Source organism: Gymnogyps californianus, chromosome 6 (assembly GCF_018139145.2).
Source record: "Gymnogyps californianus isolate 813 chromosome 6, ASM1813914v2, whole genome shotgun sequence".
In the NCBI taxonomy this organism is placed as follows: Eukaryota; Metazoa; Chordata; class Aves; order Accipitriformes; family Cathartidae; genus Gymnogyps; species Gymnogyps californianus.
Window position 1 is genome coordinate 36161852 of NC_059476.1, and position 24856 is coordinate 36186707.

General features: G+C 38.5%; 1 protein-coding gene across 3 annotated transcripts in view; it reads right to left on the minus strand.

Annotated features, from left to right (window-relative positions):
* Nucleotides 1–24856, minus strand: part of CTNNA3 (catenin alpha 3) — a 546120-nt gene that overhangs the window by 91813 nt on the left and 429451 nt on the right. For all 3 annotated transcript variants that reach the window (XM_050898633.1, XM_050898634.1, XM_050898635.1), the window contains one exon: nt 14877–15028. In XM_050898633.1, the coding sequence (XP_050754590.1) occupies nt 14877–15028 (152 nt within the window). The remainder of the gene's footprint in view (nt 1–14876; nt 15029–24856) is intronic.

Consider the following 24856-nt stretch of genomic DNA (forward strand, 5'->3'; position numbering starts at 1 on the left):
CTTCCCTGGTATGTAGAAATTACTAAGTATGTAGACTGAGGTAGACTTCAGGGCATGTGAACATGGGTCTCTGGGCCTTAAACTTTGTATTTAAACATCCATCTTCTAATCTACATCCATACGCCAAGGTAGCTTTCAGTGTGTGTGTCCCCGGTTCTAACAAGACTTTTTGAATCAGATTACTGTATTATACAATTTCTATACATAGTTTGGTATCTTTAAATTTTGGACTTAATTACAGTATTTATTTTGGCCAAGAGAAAAATCAGAATTCATGCGTTAGTTACCCTTTTCCAAAGAGACTGGCACCCTGTGGGAATTCCAGTTTTCATGCTTTACAAAAGACAATTCTTATACTACCTTAGTATCAGGCACGAGAAGTAAATCTGCATATAAACAACATGAGACAAACTGTAAGGTAACAGGACAGAAAATGGAAAAGGAATGAAAAAGAGGAGGGGAAAGAAAAGAAATGAAGAGGACACAAACAATACTATGTGAGGCAGGACAATGCACAGCTATGCCTGTGACGCAGCACCACAATTCTTCAAAGAATACTATCCTATGTCTTCAAAGTAAGCTATTCATGCTGGTTGCTGAATGGTCCCTGACATGAATTTCAATTGTTCTTTTACTTTCTCTTTGGGGAGGATGGTATTTTTTGGCAATTAATAATGTTCTCAACGTTTTTTGGCTAGGCTGTAGATAAACCTCTGAGCTCATCAACATACTCAAGAATAAGCAAAAAAGGAGCAGAGATGTATCACAGCCTAAAACCCAATTATGCCAGGTAGAAGTTGCCTGCCAAACCTCTCAGCTATCTGGCAATCCTACAGACTGTGTAAGAGTGAATCATTCCATCTCTTAAGTATCCACGCTGCAGGTAATACTTGCTATTGAGTTTTCTGGAATGGAAAGTATCAGGAGAAAATGAAGTTTTTTATTGATGAACTAAACACAGCCTAAAATTTCATCTGGATTTAACTCCACCAGCCAAGAAATGTGATAATTTTATAGGGAGAAAACAGTCTTATGAATTATAAAGCTATTATGTTCTAAAAATGCAAGGTGCAATTTCACACACAAAAAAAACCCCCAAACACCCAAACAAAACCAACAATACAGCAGCAACACTATCTGATAGGATGATCTTTTCATTCAGGAAAAAATAACTCCCTTCACGCAGAACCTTTCTGCAGTTAAAAGGCAACTAGGGTAAGTCATCTGCTTTCTGACCTGTGAGTTTCCTATAAACAGCAAGAGCAAATCAAGCAGTCAAGCCTGAGATGGTGGAAGCTGTAAGATGCAAGGCTTAAGGCTATATTAATGGCATGGAACAGCAAAGGGGAAAGGGAAGCCTAAGTTTAGGCAGACACAATTTTAGGTTTCATCTCTGCTGGGGACGGGCTCCATTTTAGAAATAAGTGATTAGTCCACAAACCCCAACAAAGGCAAAGGAAGCCACAATTTGCACTGGTGCTGCTCTGCTTAAAATCTGGCTTCACTTACCGAGGTGACAAGCTTGTTTTATTTGTTGGCCACTGACCAGTCAGACTGAGCTTAGTACTTATACAGGTCCAGAGCACTGATGAGATCTCACATCACTTCAAGCATGTAGCTGTGTGCTAAAAGGGGTTTACCTTTGCTTGTTGTGGTTGGCTCTTCCTCACTGAAACAGCAAACAATTTTTCAGCTCTGTTCTTTATTTGCCGAATATTAATTAAGCCTCATACTTGTTTTTTTTACACATCTGGAATCAAGCTTTCACAAACCCACAAACATTTCAGAGTGTATTTCACAGAACAACCCTGTGGGGTCAGCGAAACTCATAGACATAGCATGGCATGCCATGTTCAGGTGGGATGCCAGACTGGTTTCTCGTTAAGGCAAAAGGGACTGACTCCCATTCTGATACCACATCAGCAAAAATTACAAAGAACGCAGAGTTGTCTGACATCTGCTTATCTGATTTCCTTAATGACCAAATTACACACTGATTATGAAGAAGGTAAAAGGCAGGCAGTGGTATGATTAATACAATAAATATAGATGGAAGAACAATGGATGTCAGTTATCCAGCTGGCTCTGACACCAATTACTGCGGTCAAGCATCTGGCCCTCACTGCAAGACTACACACAGTCAGCCAGTGAATTTCAGTGCCCATGAAAGAATGATGATACTCCCCTACCTGTGCTGGCCACGATCCCAATGGAGGAAACCTGATTACACTGTAGTATGGGGATGAGCTGTTGCTGGAATGGGGGCCATGCAGCTGCTCTGGGTGCAAGGGGGCTAACTAAGGCAGTCATCTGTTGACAAAGCCATTCTCAGGGACACGTAACTGTACCTGTGTGCATCCCCAGGCTGCCACTGCCTCACTCTAGATAGTTACTGGCAGCTCATTACTCTAAGTACTTCACATAGATATGCTTTGCTGTATCATAACATGAAAGTTGTTACTATTTTTGTAGGTGAATTTAACATCGTAACAAATTTCAGGATATTTCAAAGGCTAATCCAATTGGTACATGTGATCATTTCTCATGCACTATTTCATGCTGGACCACGTCTAGGAAAAAGTAAGGCTTCTATTTTCAGAAAGAATTCTGTCCAACTTGCTGAATAATTGGGTTTTCTTGTATTTTTCTATAATCATTTTACACAGACTACTTCATGGACACGAGGATAACAAGGCACTTGGAGTAACAAACTAATTTTATGTTAATGTTACTGCTCTAATTTCCTAATAACTAAGTACTTGGTATAGTGAACAGCAAGAGGGCCTCAAAAGCTAATAGCTAAGTTACATTGAAGTAATGGTGCTCTAAAACTGCAATTTCAACACAATCCATGCGCTAGATGATGCACAGCACTCCCTTGCTGCAACATACTTCACTTCAGTATCAATATACACTGACTTTGTTGATACTGAATACAATGAAGGGTCTCTTTTCTCTCTTTTTAAGAGCAGACTGTAAGTCCCAGAGGTTCTCAGGTAATTAGGTAGTACCTGGTTTGTCAACCTCTACAGAATTCGTTCAGGTAAGCAGTACTTAAAAATACCGTCTTCCATTTATCAAGCTCAGTAGCTCAGTGGAGGATTTTTTTTTAATTCTCTGAAGAATTTTCTTTCAAGGTTTCTGGTTTTTCTGAGTCAGTTTCCCTGTTATTACTATGCCTCCTTACTTGGTATGCCCACCTGCCTTCATCAACTCTGCATTCCAACTCTAGGAGCACACTTTCAAGAAAATAATCTGGTGTGATTTAAGTTTGGAAGCAACATTTTAAAAAAAAAAAAAAAAAAAGGCAGGAAGGTATCATTAACAGCAAAACCTGAACTCAATTATACCTATGGAATACTAAGGAATTATAAAAACGTAAACCAAAAGAACTATTCAGGGTTAAATAAATAAATTCCTCCCAAACCTTTTTCACTGTCACACTGCTGCATCAGCAAGGACATGTATGACAACAGGACCAGATCTTACACTGTTACACCAATGTCAAAGCACAGAATGACAGACCACAGCACTGGTACTCTATTCTTGTGCCAGCAAAACTGAGATCACAATCTAGCACACAGATAATTATTATTACGTTTTTGAAGTCCGATTACATATTGAATACATTTGTAATCTACCTCATTGCTTTTCTGCATCATGCTAAAGAGCCCATCCTACCAGTTAAATGATTCCACAGTGAAAATAATGGCAACTGAGAAATTTCAACTAGGCCATGGACTGTACAGATGATTATGAACAGTAAAAGGGATTATGGCCAGATTTACACTGAGCAATGAAGATCTCTGAGCCAGAACTGGCACTAGCATTGACAGGGCTGATGTCAGAATCAGAACCATAGCCTAAGCTATTAACACTATTGAGAGACTGCAGGCTCCATTTCCAAGCTTGCATTTCTCATACTCCAGTGAACCATGTGGCAGGATGCATATTTTAATAGAGTATCTGTGATTTGTAACACTTTTGCTGTGCCTCCCAGTTTTAGTTCCAGAAATTCAGTCCTTCCCTTTTAACAGAATAATACTCATTCCATTTCTCTGCGAATATAATTTATATTAGACAGTAAGCACCAAATGGCAAGGAAGGAATACACATCACTTTTCCTTGCTATAAGAAAAAAACCTTTAGCAAAGATTTTAATGTTCCAGAAAAAATACTGCCTTGTGCTTAAGTTTCTAGTGAGCCACTAAACTAGAGCTACCAAATCATTCTGGAAAGTTGTGTTTTCCTGAAAGAGAGGAATAATTTTGTGAACAATTAAAAACAAACATTGTGACACAGTTGCAATATAAATTAATCCCTAAACTGGGAAGAATTGAAATTTAAAGTAGTAAGTCAAAACTGTTCATGCCATCCATTTCTGTACAAAGCATATAGGCTTCTCTGTCTGAACCAGTAACGCCAGCACTAAGAGACTTTGATGGTAAGCCATGTAGCAATTTGCTGCTGAGAAGTTCTTAATTTACAACCTTGTATGATGCCTAAGGCTGTACAGCTTGGGCAGAAGACAATGCAGATTTGCCAGGATGGACAATTGCACATTTATATTGTAATGGATACAGTATGCAGTTGACACTTTCACCACTGGTCCCTCTATTGGTGTTTCATGAAATCATTCACTATTTGGTCTATATATTCCCATAAAGCCCTTTTTTTTTTCCTCTTTTTTTTAAAAACCAATACAACACAACATCTCTCGCAATAGCTGACACTTTACAAACTGGAAACCTAAGGCAGATTTAAGAAAATCACATTTTTAACTGGAAAAAGAATAAAAAAGAGAAGATGGGTCATACAGTCATGTGCTGAATGTAAACAAGCAGGCATAAACACAACAAACTGGTAGAAGTATTACAGTCTAGTAATTGTACGCAATGTCGCAAGCAGCTTGCTTTTAAAAATAAGATTTAGCACACACTATTGCTTTGTTTGCCCCATCAATTCTCCATTACTGTCTTAACACTAATCTATAAAAGAAAAAAACAGACAGTAAAGTCACACTTGGCTTGACAGGGCCCTGGATAACACTCTGCTTTCAACAGGAGGTTGGACCAGATGATATCCTGAGGTCCCTTCCTTCTGTGATCCTCTATGTATGTTTCTCTTTCTTTCCCCTCACTGACAAGAGAATGAGATGAGTAAAATGTTGACAGTGAAAAGTAAGGTTTCCTTCAAAAGATACTGCAGTATTTTTGGTTTAGAAAGGAGGCTCAGTTAACCATAATATTTTGGACAAAAAGAGTAATACTGAATAGTATTGAAAGAATTTCAAATAATGAAAAAAGTAATAAATGTTAACATACAGTAACTACAGGCTTGAATGTGGTACTATCCAAGTGGTGAGTTCCTGGCACTCAGTTTAAGTACTTACTTCCATTTAGTCATATCTAGAGTCACCTGGATGGTGCATGTGAGCTGCTGCTTTGGAGGGGAAAGAAAATTTTCACCGTCAGACCTGTACGCAAGATGTAGCCTGACAGTATCAAGTGCTTTCTCATATGCTCAAACATGCAATTAGAGTCTACTCCTCCAACATATACATAAAACACTATGAAAATTCTACATATTCTTGCTCGGAAGGGGACATCTGCTTTTGACACTCTGTCACGGTTGAACCCCAGCCACCAACTCAGCACCACGCAGCCGCTTCCCCCTCCCCCTACTAGTGGGGTGGGGAGGAGGAAAGAAAAAAAAAGTGAAACTCGTGGGTTGAGATAAGAACAGTTTAATAACTAAAGTAAAAATAAAATACATTACTAAGAATAATTGTAATGAAAAAGAATACAACAAAAAAAAGAAATAACACCCAAGAAAAGACAAGTGATGCACAATGCAACTGCTCACCATCTGCTGACTGACGCCAGAGCCGCGATCCGCCCCTCCCGGCCAACTCCCCCCTGTTTATATACTGGGCATGATGTTCCATGGTATGGAATACCCCTTTGGCTAGTTGGGGTCAGCTGTCCTGGCCATGCTCCCTCCCAGCTTCTTGTGCACCTGCTTGCTGGCAGAGCATGGGAAACTGAAAAATCCTTGGCTTAAGATAAGTGCTACTTAGCAACAACTAAAACATCAGAGTGTTACCAACATCATTCTCACACTAAATCCAAAACACAGCACTGTACCAGCTACTAAGAAGAGAGTTAACTCTGTCCCAGCCGAAACCAGGACACCCTGTAAAACCTGAGTGAATGACTGGAGCATGGGAGCAGGGGCAGCAGCCAGAAGGATGTACAATGAACCGAAAAGTTAAAACTTGTTAGTCTGAACGTGCAGGAATGTAGAAGCACAAAAGCCAGGTAGTTTCTCTTATCTTTTGTCCTGTCCCCCCCCAAAAAAAAGAAAAGAAAAAAGAAAAAAAAAAAATCTATCATTCCCCAAATACTCTGCTGACTCTAAGTCAATGGTTTAAGCAAAGGGGACCTGAAGATGTGGGAAGAGAAGGGCCATCCCTCCTTCGGTGAAATAATAATGTACCTGTGCTTTGGCTTCCACTCCCATGTCTGAGATTAAAAGGGAGAGCATCCACTTTTTCCTCATCTGTCTCCCTCCCTCCACCTGAGATATGAACACACCATCTGTTTTTAAAATCAATAAATTAATCTGTTTTTCTACTAACAAAGTTTTAAATTTTTTTGTGGAAACACCTCAGCTCTTAAGAACAGATACTTGTTATGGCAATTCTGGCAACTCCAAACTCTAAAGATATTTCTTACGGTAACAACCTGCCCACATGTTCAAGAAAACAGCATACAACTTTCAAGGAAAACGAGAGGGTGGGTTTTATGTGCAGATACACTGCTGAGCAGCTTTTTGCTATAAAGCAACAAACCAAGCAACACTGTTACACAGAGAACCAGAACGGTCATCTGATTTGTTGAAGATATTAAAGGCCTTAAACTAATGAAATTGGCAGAAAATCAGACCTTTGAGAGTTTGTTATATGGTACATAAACATGAAATACAAGTAAAATGGTATGTCTAGTTGTTTGCCAGAAAACAGAAATCAGCTTTATTTATTTGGGAACATAAACTGACCTGGTACTAAATGGAGATTAGCATTTAAACAAATGTAAGCATGTTAAATTGAAATGTATGCAGACTGTGTCCCAAAACCGCTGCAGTAAAGAGTGTTTTGATAAGACATCTGCAAGGTAGGGTCATAATAATGACTGAGTTTATGATGCTAATACAGATGTAAATATAAACAAGCAAGTATTTCTACAATATGAGCCGACCTCCCAAGTATACTGTGGTGTAAAAAACGTAGATGTTTTTGGAAAATGTGTATGTAGATGAATTACGATATGAAATGTAACCTATGTGGAAAAAGTTACTGCACAGCAGCAATTGCAGCCAGAGAGAGGAGTGAGCATGTATGAGAGAAATAAACTCTGCAGACACCAAGGTCAGTGAAGAAGGAGGGGGAGGAGGTGCTCCAGGCGCTGGAGCAGAGATTCCCCTGCAGCCTGTGCTGAAGACCACGGTGAGGCAGGCTGTCCCCCTGCAGCCCATGGAGCTCCATGGTGGAGCAGATAGCCACCTGCAGCCCATGGAGGACCCCACGCCAGAGCAGGTGGGTGCACCCGAAGGAGGCTGTGACCACGAGGGAAGCCCGCGCTGGAGCAGGCTCCTGGCAGGACCTGTGGACCCGTGGAGAGGGAGCCCACGCTGGAGCAGGTTTGCTGGCAAGACTTGTGACCCCACGGGGGACCCACGCTGGAGCAGTCTGCTCCTGAAGGACTGCACCCTGTGGAAGGGACCCATGCTGCAGCAGTTCGTGAAGAACTGTAGCTCGTGGGAAGGACTCACGTTGGAGAAGTTCACGGAGGACTGTCTCCCGTGGGAGAAACCCCACGCTAGAGCAGGGGAAGACTGTGAGGAGTCCTCCCCCTGAGGAGGAAGGAGTGGCAGAGACAATGTGTGATGAACTGACTGCAACCCCCATTCCCCATCCCCCTGTGCCGCTGGCGGGGAGGAGGTAGAGAATGTGGGAGTAAAGTTAAGCCCGGGAAAAAGGAGGGTGGGGTGGGGGGGAAGTATTTTTTTAAGATTTGGTTTTATTTCTCATTATCCTACTCTGATTTGACTGGTAATAAATTAAATAATTTTTTCCCCAAGTCGAGTCTGTTTTGCCTGGGACGGTAATTGCTGAGTGATGTCCCTGTCCTTATCTCCACCCATGAGCCTTTTGTTATATTTTCTCTCCCCTGTCCAGCTTAGGAGAGGAGAGAGAGAGCTGCTTTGGTGGGCACCTGGAATCCAGCCAAGGTCAACCCACCCCAATTTGTAATGAGTTACCATTACTCATAAATTTCAGATCAACAACAATAAAGTTTACCAAGACTATATGAATAGTTTTTTCTTTCCTCCCCATGAAGTCTCAGGACTCTCTCAGAAAAACAAACAATAAGACGACTGCAGTAAATGTCTTTTCTCAAATGCCTCCCTGCTTTGCTTTGTTTTCTCTAGCTTTTAAATAGAGGTTCAATTCATGTGTGTTATTGCCTGCATCTGACAGGATCTAACTCATTCCTACTGCAGAAGTAAAAACAGGTAGAAAACCCTGCACGTGTAGGATAATTCTGTCATTAATAAAAGCAAAGGTAGCATTTAAACTAGACGCTTATTAACTGGTTGAAAGAGAAACAGGATGATAGGAAAGTTTTCACCACTTGCTATCTTCTTTTCTGAGAAGTCCTTGTTCTGAAAATTCCTATAACTCTGCTGGATACAGGAGATCGAAGTCTGCTGTGATGTCTCTTATTGAGAGAAATCAAGTGTATTGAAGAGCTCACAAGCTCTGTTATGGATGAACTCTACATTTCTTTAAAACAGAATGAAAAACTACCCAGAATTTGCAACCAACAAAAGGAGAAAAAGGGAACCCATCCCAAGGGTATTCTGAGGTAGCCAAAACATTTTTAAAAGGGTCATGCTGCAGACACCTGGATGTGTAGCTAAACTGAGTTTGATTTTGCAACGGTAATTAAAACCCACAGTAAAAGACTATTAGCTAAAGAAACAGGAATGGGGATTTAGTGAGGATCTAGATTAAATAAAAGTATCTATGTATGACAGAAAACCAAAATGAATGCTTTGCCTCAGTTTTCGAGTGGGACCGGGGCGGGGGGGGGGGCAGAGATCACATACAACATGGTGCAGACAACGGCTGCTCAACAGTAATAAAGGCACAATCTGCAAAAGAAACACTCAAAAAGCTTAACACCATAAACTCTGAGGGAACCTGCAGTCTCCATGCCAGAATTCTGAAATAAACAGCACGTGGAATACACATTCAGCAGAAAGGATTTTTAAGAAATGCATCAAAATGATGCATTGTATCACAGAACTACAATCTCAATATACATTTTCCACCTCTTATAAAATTAGGGAACACAGGTTCCTCATTCACTGCTTCCATAGAGTAGTAAAAGCATTTTGAATAGAGTATATGAACATTTTGCCCTCTTCTTCCTCTCTGGAAAACTCATAGCAGTTCACTTGTTTATCCTCCAATAAAAACAAAGAATTCCATGAAACTTTGACTTGATGAATTCTTTTCCGCTGTTCTTGGTGTATTTCTATTAGGATGACTTTATTACTGCTTCAGCTATCAGCACTTATTATTCATTTGAAGTCATACCCCTTTCCACTGTGTTTAATATCCTAATGGGATATTATTAGCTGTTACTTCAATCCAGCTGTCTCATATTCTTCAACAAACTACACTTTCATATAGAAGCTCCTTTTTTTTTTTTTTTTGGAAGACGTTCTAGCAATTCACATGACAGAATTCTTGTCTTTAATTCTACTATTTACCCTAATCTACTTCCGTAACAGCAATATTCTGATTAAAACACTATCCAGATAATGTCCAAATGTTCCTGTGCAAAATCAAGCTCCCAAAGCCTCTACAATTTAACAAAAATCAGATGCTTCAAGAGCCAAAAAAGGACTGAGGAATGTGGACACTAATAAGCACATGCAGCTATACACCCTGGATCAAACATCTGATGATTTCAAACCAACAGCTACCACTGGGTGAATTAATCCTTGCGAATGAAACAATGAAAAGCATCTTAAGGGAAGCATCCTGCAGTTCCAGAGGCATTTCTATTACAGCTCATCAGTGCAGCACACCTTCCACTATTTAGTTGCTCTCAAGTGTTATCCACATTATACCTGCAGGACTGGAATGTTTTATGTATCTACGGTTAAGCTTGGACATTGAAAAGAGTATCTGATAATTTGCATTAACAACAGTATTTGGCAGCATTTTACAGTTAGGAACTCTATTTTTAAAAACATTCTCTCTGTGTAATTACATGCTTGAAATGCTTCCTGAGGAACTGATCTGGAGAGTTTCTGCTTTTACTTTGATGTTGAAAAATTGCCCCCTGTGAATCAATGTCCTTGTTCATTTACACTTCTCAATTATATTTTGGTCAACAATTTCTTTCTCTGATTCAGTCTTGCAATCCCCTGTAATCAGCAATGCATTGTTCTTTGGCACTGTATCAGTAAGCCCCTCTAAGGTGGCCACAGAACACTTTTATTTCCTCACCTTGGCTGCTGTGATAACAGCATGCATCTGAATAACCATCAGATTTACTAAAGCTTCTTACAGGCAGACTGAAATGAAACTGGCATTGTCTGGAATGTATCTAATTAGGAATGCAAATATATCCTTACTCAAAAAATGAATGCCAGGGTGTTCTCAGCACTCTCTCTCTGCTGGCAGTCAGTATCTCTAAGGGATGGTGGAGTAGCTGACTATCATTTCACCAAACCTCAAAAAACCCCTCTCATGACAGTGTCTGAATAATGGTATTCATTAAGTAGAAAGCTGCACATGTCCTTTTTAATGAACTAAATTTTTTTTTTTTTGATCTCCTGAGCTTTTGTCAGGACTCTGCAATTGCTGGGCTGTTGAATACATTCAAATATAGTTGAATACACTTCAAGCCACATTGATTTCCAAGGCAAACACATACATTGTTTAGGACAATGGAAGGTTCAGTACAGGTGGAAGCAGACTCTTATCCCATTGGTCATAACTTCTTCAATTCAGAGGAGGAGGAGTATCTGCTCTTTGCTACCCACAGCTTCAGGTACAGCCAACAAGGTAATTTCTGACATTTGTTTTGCAATTTGTTTTGAATTCTGAATTTGTTTTTTCTTGCCTTGTCAAATTGCACTTGCAAAGCAGAAGTGCAAGAAGGCACTGATAGAAATCTTTGTATTAATACTGTCCATTTAGGTGCTGTGCAATGACTTACAATTTTACAGATGCACTATGCACTTCCATAGTACACGTACACACTGCACTTACTACGCATTATGCATATGTACAGTCTCTTCAGATGAAAGCATTTTCCCCTCATGCTTCAGAAAGAAGTACAGGGGATACAATATCCTTTTCTTTTTGGAGTGACTGTCCACATACATACATACGTCACAGAGGACTGTAAGAATATACACTCAAGAGTTTCCTGCAGAGCAGTGTCTGCGTCTTCATAGAGATGACTGAAGCTTTGTTACACTCCTCAGTGCCTTTCCCAAAAATGAAAAACTCCATAAAGGAATAGTCAGTCATGATCATCTGAAGTTCAAGCCCAAGAAGACTGGACATATAGAAGACTAAGATCTCACTGAGGAACAGACAGAAACAACTTTGTAATCTTAAAAAACCAAGAGTCCCTGAGTCACTAAGGGAAGGCGGGATGAGCAATGCAGGCATTAAATGAAGCTTAATTGATCTAGAAAAAAAATCAGATGTCCCAACCAAAACTCTTAGCCTATGTTCACTGAAACAGGAACTGATCAGAAGACCTAACAGAGGATTACCCTCAATCTGGTTTGTTTTGCCAGATAAATCCAACTCATAAACTCCTCCTGCTATGGGCAAGAATATTCTACAAAGTAGATGAACAGAGCCAGGGAGTACAACCCTGTGAAGTGAGGCATCTTGAGCCTGGGACAAGCACAGAGTTCTGCATTAGCAAATAGGGAGGGACAGAGTCCAGAAAATTTTCATTGACAAAGACAGTCATATCAAAACCGCTTATCTATCCTGGCATTTGGCTTTCCCCAAGTCGGACTCACAGAATTAAAGGGGACAGAGGAAAAGAATACAATGATCCTCCCAGTGTCCCAATCATCTGGGATGTTGTCTAGCTTGCAAGTAAAAGGTCTGATGCTTTCCTCCTCGTGTCTGAGGCACAGAGCTTCACCCTAGAATTACTTCCAGTCCTAGCAGGACTGGAATTGAACCCATCAAGTAATATCTGCATACTGATAACATCATTCAGTCTAACCACATGAAGTAGTTGAGATCACCTACTAGGATATTTAAAGTGTGAAGGAGGCAAACTTTGAATCTGCTCTTGATCCACTTCCAAAGACTGACTGCTCCCTTACAGAGAAGAGGATAGCATTCAAAACTCCACTAATGTAACATATTGCAATAGCAGTGGCACTCATCACATATATGCGATTTTCCTGGTAGATACTTGCCTTTCCATTTTGATCCTGGAAGTATCTGTTGTAAAACTCTTTTTTCCAGAGGTGTACAAAAAAACCGTGTTGTAGTTCCCTGATTAGCAGAGAAATTACATCCTTTAAAGAATATGGCTGTGAGAACACATCATGAAAAAGGCCTTTTTGAGCAGAAACGGTTCCAGCTTGGACTCCTCTCAAAAGGTACACAGTTTAATGGAGCTGCAAATGGAGATGTTGTATTCATCTCTGTTGTAGACGTGCCTGCTGCTGTGGTATCTATAAATGGTATCTGACCAAGGCAGGATGGCATGAAAAGTAAGTATCTGGAAGATGCTGTAAGAACAGAAGCCTACTCAAAAGTAACAGTGACAGGCACAAACAGAAGGCAAGCAGGCACATGAAGATTCCTTGAATACATGTGGTAGAAGCTGAATATAATTCTAATAGGATTAGGAAACTCCTAAATCTGATATGAAACAAAAATATTTCTAAAATGCTGCAGGACTGAAAATTAGCAAAACAGTAATAAAACTTTTTCAGGCAGTTGCAATGAAATTAGATAGTACTAGGTGCATCCTGCATCATGTAGTTAGGTGCTGAACAAGACAAGCAGGCCAGGCTTTAGTGAGTCCTCCAGATAAAGTATATCATTATCTCATTTTTTTATGCCTGGCTACATGCATGACCACCAGATTAAAAAAAAACAAAAACAAAAACAAAAACAAAAAACTTATGAACAATCACTTCAAGACAGAATCATTTAAGACTAACTTGCTGGCAACCAACCAAAAATCACTGTAGGTGAAGTGAAAGAACAGCAAACCATACAACAGTGTTTCAGGATCCCTCTTCAGTATATAAACAATTTCGTAATTGACAACTGCAATAAGGATGAGGTATTTTGAAGATTTTGCACACTTGAATTCCTACTGAAACTGTTTTAAGTTATACACTGCAATATGTTAAGACTCGCTAATATTTTCGATATTAGAATCACAGAATCATAGAATGGTTTGGGTTGGAAGGGACCTTTAAAGGTCATCTTGTCCAACCCCCCCTACAATGAGCAGGGACATCTTCAACTAGATCAGGTTGCTCAGAGCCCCGTCCAACCTGACCTTGAATGTTTCCAGGGATGGGGCATCTACCACCTCTCTGGGCAACCTGTTCCAGTGTTTCACCACCCTCATCATAAAAAATTTATTCCTTAGTCTGAATCTACCCTCCTTTAGTTTAAAACCATTACCCCTTGTCTATCGCAACAGGCCCTGCTAAAAAGTCCCCATCTTTCTTATAAGCCCCTTTTAGGTACTGAAAGGCTGCTATAAGGTCTCCCTGGAGCCTTCTCTTCTCCAGGCTGAACTACCCCAACTCTCTCAGCCTGTCCTCATAGGAGAGGTGCTCCAGCCCTCTGATCATCTTCGTGGCCCTCCTCTGGACTCGCTCCAACAGGTCCGTGTCTTTTCTGTACTGAGGACTCCAGAGCTGGACACAGTACTCCATGTGGAGTCTTACCAGAGCGAAGTAGAGGGGCAGAATCACCTCCCTCAACCTGCTGGTCACGCTATCCTATAATATGTTTTTATATTTCAAAGAAAAGAGGAATCTGTTTCTTACTTTCTTCTCAACTGAAAAGACAATGCAGAAGACAACCTTCCTTTGAAAAATGTATCTACATTTTTATTAGTGTTTAACTTTATTTAAAAACAAAATTGCTGAACATACAGATATTGCAGCTCAGACGTTATATCATTTGAAATGGGATTTGTGGACTGAAGATATTTGGGGGAAATTCTGCATCTGACAAAAATCCCATTTCAAATTTTAAAAATAAGCTGTTCTGAAGCATTTTCTGGAACTTCAGGAAAAACACTGGGATAAGTACATTGATGGTGATTGTGTAAGATTGACAGAAATCGGGCTGTTAAGTCTTCTGGTGCAAAGCTGACAAAACTTCAACAAGAGATTATCAGGATCACCTGAATATACTCTCCATTCCCACATTCCACTAAATAAGGTTAAGGTTAAAGAGCTACAAGCAGATTTGGGTTTGTAGCCACAAGGTGATCGTTAATGAAGTGAATGAAGAACTTTACCAACCAAACATAAATATTTTTAAAGAATAAACCACATTTTTATGCAACATTCTGATCTGGTACTTAACGCAATTCTAGCCTTCTTGAGTTATAATCATGTGTGTTTCATTGTAACCCAAATTTCCCAGATCAGTTCAATCTGGATATAAGTTTAGGGGCACTGTTCACATACACAGTTCTAAATTCTCCTGAAAATGCCCTGATGTCCTGAACTATCTTAGAAATTAATATTAAATGAACAAATAAAAAACTTACCCGAATCGTCATGACTGAGCATCTGATGTTATGAATTGTATCATACACCTTCTTAGAAATGTCCACAAACTGGTTATCATCAAACAGATGCACTGTGTTCTTGCTTAAGCTCTCCAATGCAATATTTACTTGACTAATAAACTCTGGAATCACTATTAAAAAAAAGAACACAAACAAAATTCAGTGAGCATAAAAAGGATAAAATGTGATTTTTCTTTCTGGCACATTGCCTCATATTGATTAACACTTTATTTTAAAAAAGCATTAGAGTAATAACATGATTAGTTTTAAGTGGGAATACATTTGTAATATTTATCACAGTGATAGAAACGCACTCGGTTGGCACGTAAGCTGTGGATGCTTATACAGTACAACAAGGAAGAAGAAAGCTTTAAAAGGGGGGGTCAGCAAAGCAGTTGTAAAAGCTTGCCAGTGGTTTTAATAGTAATTTTACCCAAAGAATCAAGATGAAAAACCTGGCTCAAAGATGGAACTACTATTCAACAGGCTCCCGCTATTTCATAATCTGCTTTCAGTCTGAATGGAGACAAAACCACCAGAAGATTATTGCTTATTCTCCAAATCAAGAAGTCCCACAATTGTATCCTGGACTTACCAAGGCAGTTTACCTTGTTTCACTGAATCAAACAAATTGTAAATTTTGAGTCATTTTGATATTAACCTGTGCTTTACTCAGAATGTCCTGGGAATTTTCTTCTGGTGCTCCACAGCTTTATTTTGCATAGTGACCTGGTACCACTACATCTCCCTTGATACTTCACATCAATTCGAAGCAAAGGAAACCCAACACAGAATACAGAGTGAAGAGAGAATGTAGCCGGAAAATCCACCACACACAGAAGGATCTCAAACAAGTACAGATCAAATTCATTTGCAACAACTCATGTCCTATCACTTGGAGACTGAAGACACAGAAGAAATAGAAAGTGAAGGGATGGAACTCAACTTCTGTAATATTCAATATGAATAACATACACCTTGTGGAACAGAAGCTTTTTTCAGGCAATGTGGTGGTTTCAAATACAAATATAATATGCTTTCCATCCCTTCCTCCACAGCTATGCGCTGTATAATTCATAAATTCATACCACATGAAAGCAACACTACTAATACCTGAAGTATGAATCATTTCAGGCAAATTTTGAAGTACATAATAAATTTTTATGCAGACAAAGCTTCAGCTGAAGTCAACAGGATTTCTGAATTAGAAAACCTGGCAACATATACTTTAAATATTAGGAAAGATGCCACAACAATGCTTTAACCTCTAACTTTACACATAGAGAAACCTACATAACCCTTGGAGACATCTAAATTCACTCTTAAATTACAGTAAGTTCACTGTCTTCAAGCTCAGCTCTTTCTCTCTAGAGTGCAGGACAGTTATTTCATGTGTCAGTTCTCAGACATAACAAACTTCAGTTAATTCAGTGGTAGTGGGAAGGTTCATTTTCATCTGTAAAACAGGTCTACACAAGTGTGAGACAAGTAGACGCCATTTAATTTGAAGAACAGGGTATTTAAAATACTTTCTTCCCTCTTCAGATTATCACCTGAATTACCTTGCCTTCTGAAAAGGTCAGTGGGAAGAACAGATTTCTTAAATGGTATAGAAAAAAGACAAGGTACATTTTTCATTAGCAACCAAATGGTATAATTAGGGAGAGCAAGCACCTATTTATTTAGTGCTTTTTGAAATTAGTTGTGGTGGTTTTTTTTTAAAGAAACACAAATATACAGTTTCAGAACATGACATCTTTTTTTCCTGTTAAACAAAGATCTTGGCCCTAGACTATCAAAATAATTGCAAGCGTGGCAATTTTGAATTAAACAGTCACCTCATACGTTTACATGAAATTAAACGTTCAGCTCTTCACATCCATTGTAAAAATGCTGCAAAGGAGAATATAAGAAGTTCCCAGGAATTCAAAATTTCCATTGGTATAGTCAAAACCATCAGGTGTTTTCCAGAGCCTCCTACATCCTCACTTCTCAGTTCACTGTACTTCATATACTTTCTCTTGCAGTATTGTAAAGCACAGACTCCCTGATCACCAGCAGCATTTTCAATGGCTGCTAACTGCCTGCAGGCCTCCTCTTATACAGGACAGGCTACTTCTTCTCAGTGACCTATTCAGGCTGCATCCTGCACTCCATCCTTACTCCATATGCTAATTAATGGCTTTTTTACAGCTCCTTCTGAGGCCAAACTCATTATCACAGTATATTTGTTTGTCTGAATGAATACATCACTTATGAAAAAGGATTTTATGCAAATATGCACTCTATAGCTTGTATGCTACTGGTGGAGTCAGTGCTAAACCACAGGCTGCACTTGATTATAGAAATACGATCTCAGTGGCTTCCCTTTGATAACATTTTTAAGATGGTTGCTTTTCATCAATATCATTTTTACACACAGACAATTAAAACACAAGACTAAACTGTAATTCTAAAATACATACATAACAATCTATTACTAAGTATAAAAATACACTTGGGCTATTATAAGGTTATCAAATAGTTCTTATTATTTTGTCATTTACCCTGTATCTGATTGGTAATTCCCTCAAATCCAAGACTCCTTTCTTGACTGCATGTGATTTATTTAATTTTTGAGTTCCCAACCAAATGACTACTTAAAAAGAGGTTTTGGTGGATATATGAGTTCTTATCCATGGATCACTGGCATCAAAAATACTTTACTTCATACACCCTTAAATGGTTCAGGCATCGCTCTGAAATACTGTGTTAAGTGGACTAGAATTACGTTAATAATGTGCATCTTTGCTGTATTCTGCTTTATTTTTCTAGGCAGCCTAAACATAGAGGAGAAGTGGATGCAGCTAAAAATAGGTTGGATAAGATTGCTTTTGAAAGACTGAAAAGAATCAAAGAAGAATTAAACAAGTTTTAAGTAAAATGAAAAATTTCAAGTGTTTTACAATTGAGAAAGATTATTAGATTTTTGTGATTTTAATATGAAAACATTTTTTAAGAAAACATTACAATTTTTACTTGAATTTTTGTTTGGGGTTTTTTTTCTTAATGAAAATTATGGGCAAATTTCAACATGAACATCTGTAATCCTGCCTTTCCTGAGGGGGAAGGTGTGGAAAGGAGGATGTTTTGGAAAATACCAGTACTGCTCCCCGAACTAATTTACAGATTTCATACCACCAAAAACACGTTCTGCACTCTTCTGGAAATAAAGCTTATTTATTTTAAAATTCATAGCGTCTTCCCTAATTCCTCTCGTTTTAAATAGACAATACTATTTGTCTTTCCTTGTAGGCAATGTCATCTTAGACCTCTAATAATTTTTGCTTTATTTTGTCATCTTCAACCAAAACCAACGAATGAATCCTGTTTGTAGTTCAATAGCTGCCACGGCCCAGCTCTTAATTCAGAGGCTACCACATCCATATGCCACAATCACATTAGATAATACAGAGAAGTAAATTTCACTAATCACTTTATTCCAATTAGCAATTCTCTGACTGTTATTTTTCATAACAAAATCATCAGGACAACAGGTTTTCGACTTTGCAGAAGGCCAGTGACAACAGGTGAAAACATGAGCCATTCTACTGGAACCTTTTAACAAAGTTAAGTGATTAACATCACTTCATCAGTGATCAAGATAGCTTGATATTGAAAAAGCAGCAGTCCACAGCCAAAATGTCCACACGTATGCAAAACTCACCTAAAGAATGCCTTAACAAAACAACATACATGGACAGACATGGTCTCCTAGAACTGATCAAAAAAATGACTTCCCCCCCCCAATTCAAAATGTTTATGGTTTTTTAATGGGGGAAAAAAAAGAAAGAAAAAACCCAACAAAACCCCTGTTTCATTTATTTGACAAAGGGGGAAAAAAAAAACCAAGAGCATCTTCATAAAAAATGAACACACGGATTACTTATTTTTCACCATTCTTAAGTACTTAAAATAAGACTATTTCGTACTCTGCCATCTCTGCAGGACAATCCCCATCCCTTGTGCTTACGTTGGAATGATACAGGTAGGTTATGGTTCTCCCTCTCAGTTCCTCTTGACTTAGAATGCCACAGTTTCTCAAGGATGTCAAGGGAGAGCAGATGTGGTGGATTACTGAATGCACATACACACAATGTGTCTCAAGAAAAATAATTTGTGGTAAATAACCAAACTTTCACCTTCAATGTTTATCTATATGTATAAACACTGTGAGCAACAAGCAACTTACTGTATGGTGTAAATAGACTGGAAAAAGGTTGAAGAGCTCCCACTAGAATGAAGACTGAAAAACTACTCTTTCAAAGGCAGCTTTGAAATGGAAATGAAAACACAGTGCCCAGATGAATGAATGAAGCTCTCTGTGGCAGACCTACAGATGCCAGCCACAGGTACACTCTGCAAGACTGCCACAGCTATTGCTTGAACTTAAGTACAATGACCTTTCAACACGGAGAAGACTCTTTGTTGGGCAGACAGCCATCCAGAGACATCTTCTCTGCTCAAATAAAGAGCCAAAGGACTGTTTGGTAGGACATACAAAAACATGAGCAGCCCTACTAAAAAGTTTGTCTTGTCAATATACAAAAATACAGAATACCCAGACTGAATAAGAAGTTTCAACTAATGAAGCATCCAGAATAAAAATCACATGAAGGTTAGTACCTAAACTGAACCTCTAATATCAAAGTGAGTAAAGACTGCAGGAGAACTTAACAGGAATGGCATAAGAATTTTTTATAAGAATGGGAATCTCCATCTTCCACAGGTAGCGGAAGAAATTGCTATGAAAAAGACCATTTAAAAAAAAAAAATAAATGGGCAAGACTGAGTGAAAAAATGGTTTTCCTCTTGAAGATAATAAACCCAGGGTCAGTTACCATTGATGAATTGATTCTAAAAAAAGTAAGCAAAAGCCAAAAGCATGATCATGTAAGGCCTAAAAAGATGCTGAATGAACCTAATATGAAACTAGTATGTCTGGGGTTTTTTCAGATCACAGAAATAAACCAGATTTGCAGGCAGGCAAGTTAAAAGAGTTGAGTGCAACCTAGACCTATGCCAAGCCACATGTTTCAACCACTAAGCCTAATACCTTCTTTCAGCACACTATGTCTTTCTATTAATTAGCCTCCAAGCAGGAAAGAACAGCCCCACTAAAATCTTGAAAACCATCCACCATTTAGGCAGTAAGATGGCAAAAACCAGAGGCTCAGGTCTTGATAATGACCTCGGTTTGTTGCAAGAAGATCTAAAATCACAAGAAGAGCTACAGGTCTCCAAACCAAGAGACACAGCAACTCCTGAGACCAAAACTGTCTGGCTAATGCTGTAGCTCAAGGTACCAAAAATGTACTGTCTTGTGTCATCCAGAAGATAACTCTTGACAAAGAAAAACTTGAAGGTAATTAAGATATCACCATTCCTAACCACAGGGCTAAGAGTGCACCTAACAACAATCCTTGGAAGAGACCTCTTTCAGAGAAAAAAAAAAAAAGCTGTCATTTGTTGATACTCAAGGTTAAGAAATTTATCTCAGGGCACCCACAAATCCTGCAAAAGTGTCTTCAGAACATCATTGTGTATGTCTCTATTTCTGTACCTCAGCCTGAAGGAACTTAGGTTGCCTGCAAGACCAGGAGGGCTCCTTGGAGCTAACCCAGTAATATGTGAATCCAAAGCTCTCAAGTCAGAGAGAGAAAATGCTAGCCTCAAGCATAAGCAATCATTAGGAGCAGCATTTTTATGAAAAACTTCAGTGCTGCAGAGAAAACAAAACCCAGAATCCTACACAGTTAGTACTTCTGGGGCAATTTTAAACTGAAGAAGCTTCCAGAGTTACTCTAGAATAACATTTAAAGGCAAATTTAGCTGCCAAAGCTCTAAGAGCTGTAATGATATGCAACATGAAAGGTAGTAAGGCTTTCACTGCTGGTAAGACCAAACCACCTGAACAAGATGACTCTAAGCCTTCTAAAGATCAAGAGTAAACAGATGAAGGACTTCTTTATTTAATCATAGAATTAGATGGAGATTGAGTGGCTTGTAACACGAGCAGTCTGTGACATAGCAGAACTAAAAGAGCGCTAAAGGCTGCCTGCCTTAACAGCTTTCAGGGCAATCAAAAGATGGTGAAGTCATGGCAACAGGTTAATATGTCATCGCTAGGGTTTTCCTAAGAATGGAAATATAGCTACAGTATATGAAGCCCAACTCACCTTTCAGATCTAGTAAGTCCATTGTTGACATTGAAGTATATGGATAGATCTTTATCTTCTTGTTCTACAAAAAGAGTATGTACAGAAGGATCCCAAATACATGTTTTATACCTTACCTTTCCAGATGCACTTGCCATATCTCTACAAGCAGGCTATGACTGTGTCAGGAGAAAAGGAGGCTGAGAGGAGACCTTATCACTCTCTACAACCACCTGAGAGGAGGTTGTAACAAGGTGGGTGTCGGTCTCTTCTCCCAAGTAGCAAGCGACAGGACAAGAAGAAACGGCCTCAAGTTGCGCCAAGGGAGGTTTAGATTGGCTATTAGGAAAAATTTCTTCACTGAAAGTGTTATCAAGCATGGGAACAGGCTGCTTAGGGAAGTGGTGGAGTCAACATCTCTGGAGGCATTTAGAAGACGTGTAGACGTGGCACTTAGGGACACAGTTTAGTGGTGGACTTGGCAGTGTTAGGTTTAGTTAGACTTGATGATCTTAAGGGTCTTTGCCAACCTAAATGAGTCTATGATTCTACATGTGATCTCTTGTATTTTACCTTGAAAAACAGGTAAAAAATTGAAGAGACAACAGTGGAAGCAGTCCACAGAAATCTCCAAGTCTCCTACTTAAAAAATGAGCTCAAAATTATTCTAGGCACCAAGAGCTCATCAGAACTCATGAAAGTCAGAACCAGTGATCTTGTGTCTTATGTTACCAAGGACATTACCCCTTGCAGATGTAGTTAAACTCAAGGTATGGATACGAAGAATGCTGCTTGAAGTGATTTTCTCTTCTCTTCTGAGTGTCAAGGACCTAGAAGGTCCAACCAACCCTGGAAAGCCTTTTCAGGTGGCAAGGTAAAAAATTACCTCATTTTCAGTAAGTATTCATATTATGTCTATTAAAACTGACTGACATTTAAAGGAGAAAAAAATAACACTGTTGACATTTTTGGTGGGCTTTAAATCTCCTGACCAGTATTACTTTCTGTGCTACTGCACAATTAAATTTGCATTGCTGTGTAACACATGTATTTTAGTACAACAGAGGTAACACAAAGAGGACATGACCCATACGAATATGAGATGACATTCAGAACACTGCACACGTACAAAATGAATCAGAACCCAAAGAATCATACGAATTAGTGCCATTTGCTTTCAATAATCACGCATGGAAATTATTTTTTAAATGTCTCTGCCATGTTCACCTCCAAAAATAGTGCTTATGTACTCTCTCCACTACTGTTTAAACATTAAAGAATATTTAAATGTATATCTTATGTCTTATGCTTAATTGTACATATAAAAACACCTCTTTAGAGTGGAGGCCATTATTCACAGATCAAGGTGCCACAGCGAAACAGTATGAAAGCACAGTGTGTGTAAGTCAAAGAACAGTTGTGAAACAAAAATAAAAACACAAAAATATGGAAAAGCTTTTGGGAAAAAAACGGGGTTGACAAAAGCCCAATAAAAATAATAACTAATATTAAAAACTGTTCAAAAACACAATCCCACATTTCTATTTAAAACTGTTGTACCATGTTTTTTATGTTGCTATTTACCATTTAAATTCTCTTCAATTGAACAATTTACGTTTCTATCCAAAATGTTCTCTAAACTAAAACAAGTTTTTCCCAAAAGAGCATTGAATTTTACTCAATTGCTGGACCACATTAGAATATTTTTTGATAGCCCATACAATAAATCCACTGATCATTGACTGATTCAATTTTAAAAATATGCCATCTATATTATAGTTTCTAAACACCACACCTAATGATATGAAATACATTGATTTTATATGAAATGTTACTGCAGAGCCAATTACCTAGTATCCTCCTAACATTTAATCATATTCTTGGCTTATCAACTCCTTTCACAGCGTAGGTATTTTTATCGTTATGAGGAAACCTCAAGGCATTTTGTACAATGGCAGACAGACAGAACTTCAAAAAAATTTTGTATCTCTTTATGAAATACCCTGACAAACTGAACTCACTACTCTATGTTACAAAGCACCTACTGAACTTTGAGAACCTGATCTAAAATCTACCCATACCATACGAGGCTCTTGCTTTAACGTCAGTAGGCCTGGGATCACACTGGGGTGGATACTGGCCTTTGATTAGACCCCACATGTTGCAATATGTTAACTCACACTCTTTCCTAAATACAGGAACTATATTGCCCATCAAATCTGAAATTCCCCTCCTTTTCTGAGAGTAAAAATTTAACATTTCCATTTCACAGAAATATATCATTGATGCTTTTAAGTTCTGTAGGTAAAAATTATCAGGAGCTGTTGTTGATTACGAAAAAGAAATCTATCCTTGTAACAGACAGCTAACAGATGATAAATTTTTTAACAGTCTCTTGACTTCCCTATTTAAAAAAAGAAGCTTATACAATCCTTATAACGAAAAGAGTTGCCATGTACACTTAAATCCTGACACCAGGTAAATGCTACAGGCAAGCATGAAGGGTATAGGCATACCTTCTATCCCTCAGGTTAACATTCCAAAAAAGCAACAATGGTAAAGTAAAAAAACCAAGACAAAAGTGAAAGAAAAGTAGAAATAAAACTAAAATAAAAAATAAGAAGGAAAAAAAAAAAGGTAGTAAAGCAGCAAAGCAACAGTTACTCTTCCGTCAGGAAAAAATAAATAATTTTTTCTTGTCATGTGAGGTAATTCACTATTTATTCTCCGTATGCCTTTTCATTTTCCTCTATGCTCGTCAGCATAGCTTGAGTTTAATTTTTATTGCATTCGTCTAATTTTGTTTAGCACTGAGAAAGCCAAGCCACATAGTAAAAGGAATAAATGCTTGAACTCTACCCTCCTGAGGATGCTCTCCGATGCTATATCCTGGAATTGTACAGTATGTTAAATTGAACTAATCTAGAATTTATTCATGGGAATGAAACATTTGCTTTAAGGATGTCCTTCATCTTTCAGCAAGAAGTTCAGATGAGTCCTCCTGTGGCAGCATAAGCAGAGAGTTGTGGCAAGTGGTGTGTATCTTAAGTACTTTATTATCCCCCATAATCTGATCACCTAGCATGAAAGTCAGTGTGATGGGTACAGACAGTTTGCTTTCAGAGGATTTTAATAGTTTTCCAGTTGCAGGAATTCAGCTAAAGTGAAGCATAATCAAAGTATGGTTGAAAAGATTAAAAACACAGCTACCACTTAAATGCAGAGTAATACCAGACTAAATAAAAAATCTAGTTAATAACTGCACAGTCTTTATTCAGTACTTTTTAATTTCATTTCACTCTTTGAAACCAAAGAATAGTTTGCACTTCTTGTGATTTAAAAATAAGCATTTGCAAATTTCTTCTGGAGTGGTATTTAAGAATTTCAGGTAGTAAGAACACTATATATTCTGATAACTCAATTTTACTGCTACGTATTAACTCTATTTTTAGTGTCATTTTAATCCAAAGTGGTATACAAAGAACTAATAAATAAATCAAATAAAAACCACCTAAGCTAAGGCAACTGCGCTGGCCAAGGCATACCACCTGAAACACAAGGGCTGCTTCTGGCAGAAGCCTGAGTTACACCACCCAAGGTATGCTATTTAGAACGGAATAAACTGTTTAATGACTGATGGAGACATCTTCATTAGATGTGTTCAAAACCACATTTAAATAATAATGGAATTACTGCAAAGAAAGGTGATTCTGCACTCACTGCAAAAGGTTGAACTGAATAACATAAACAGTGTTTTGAAAC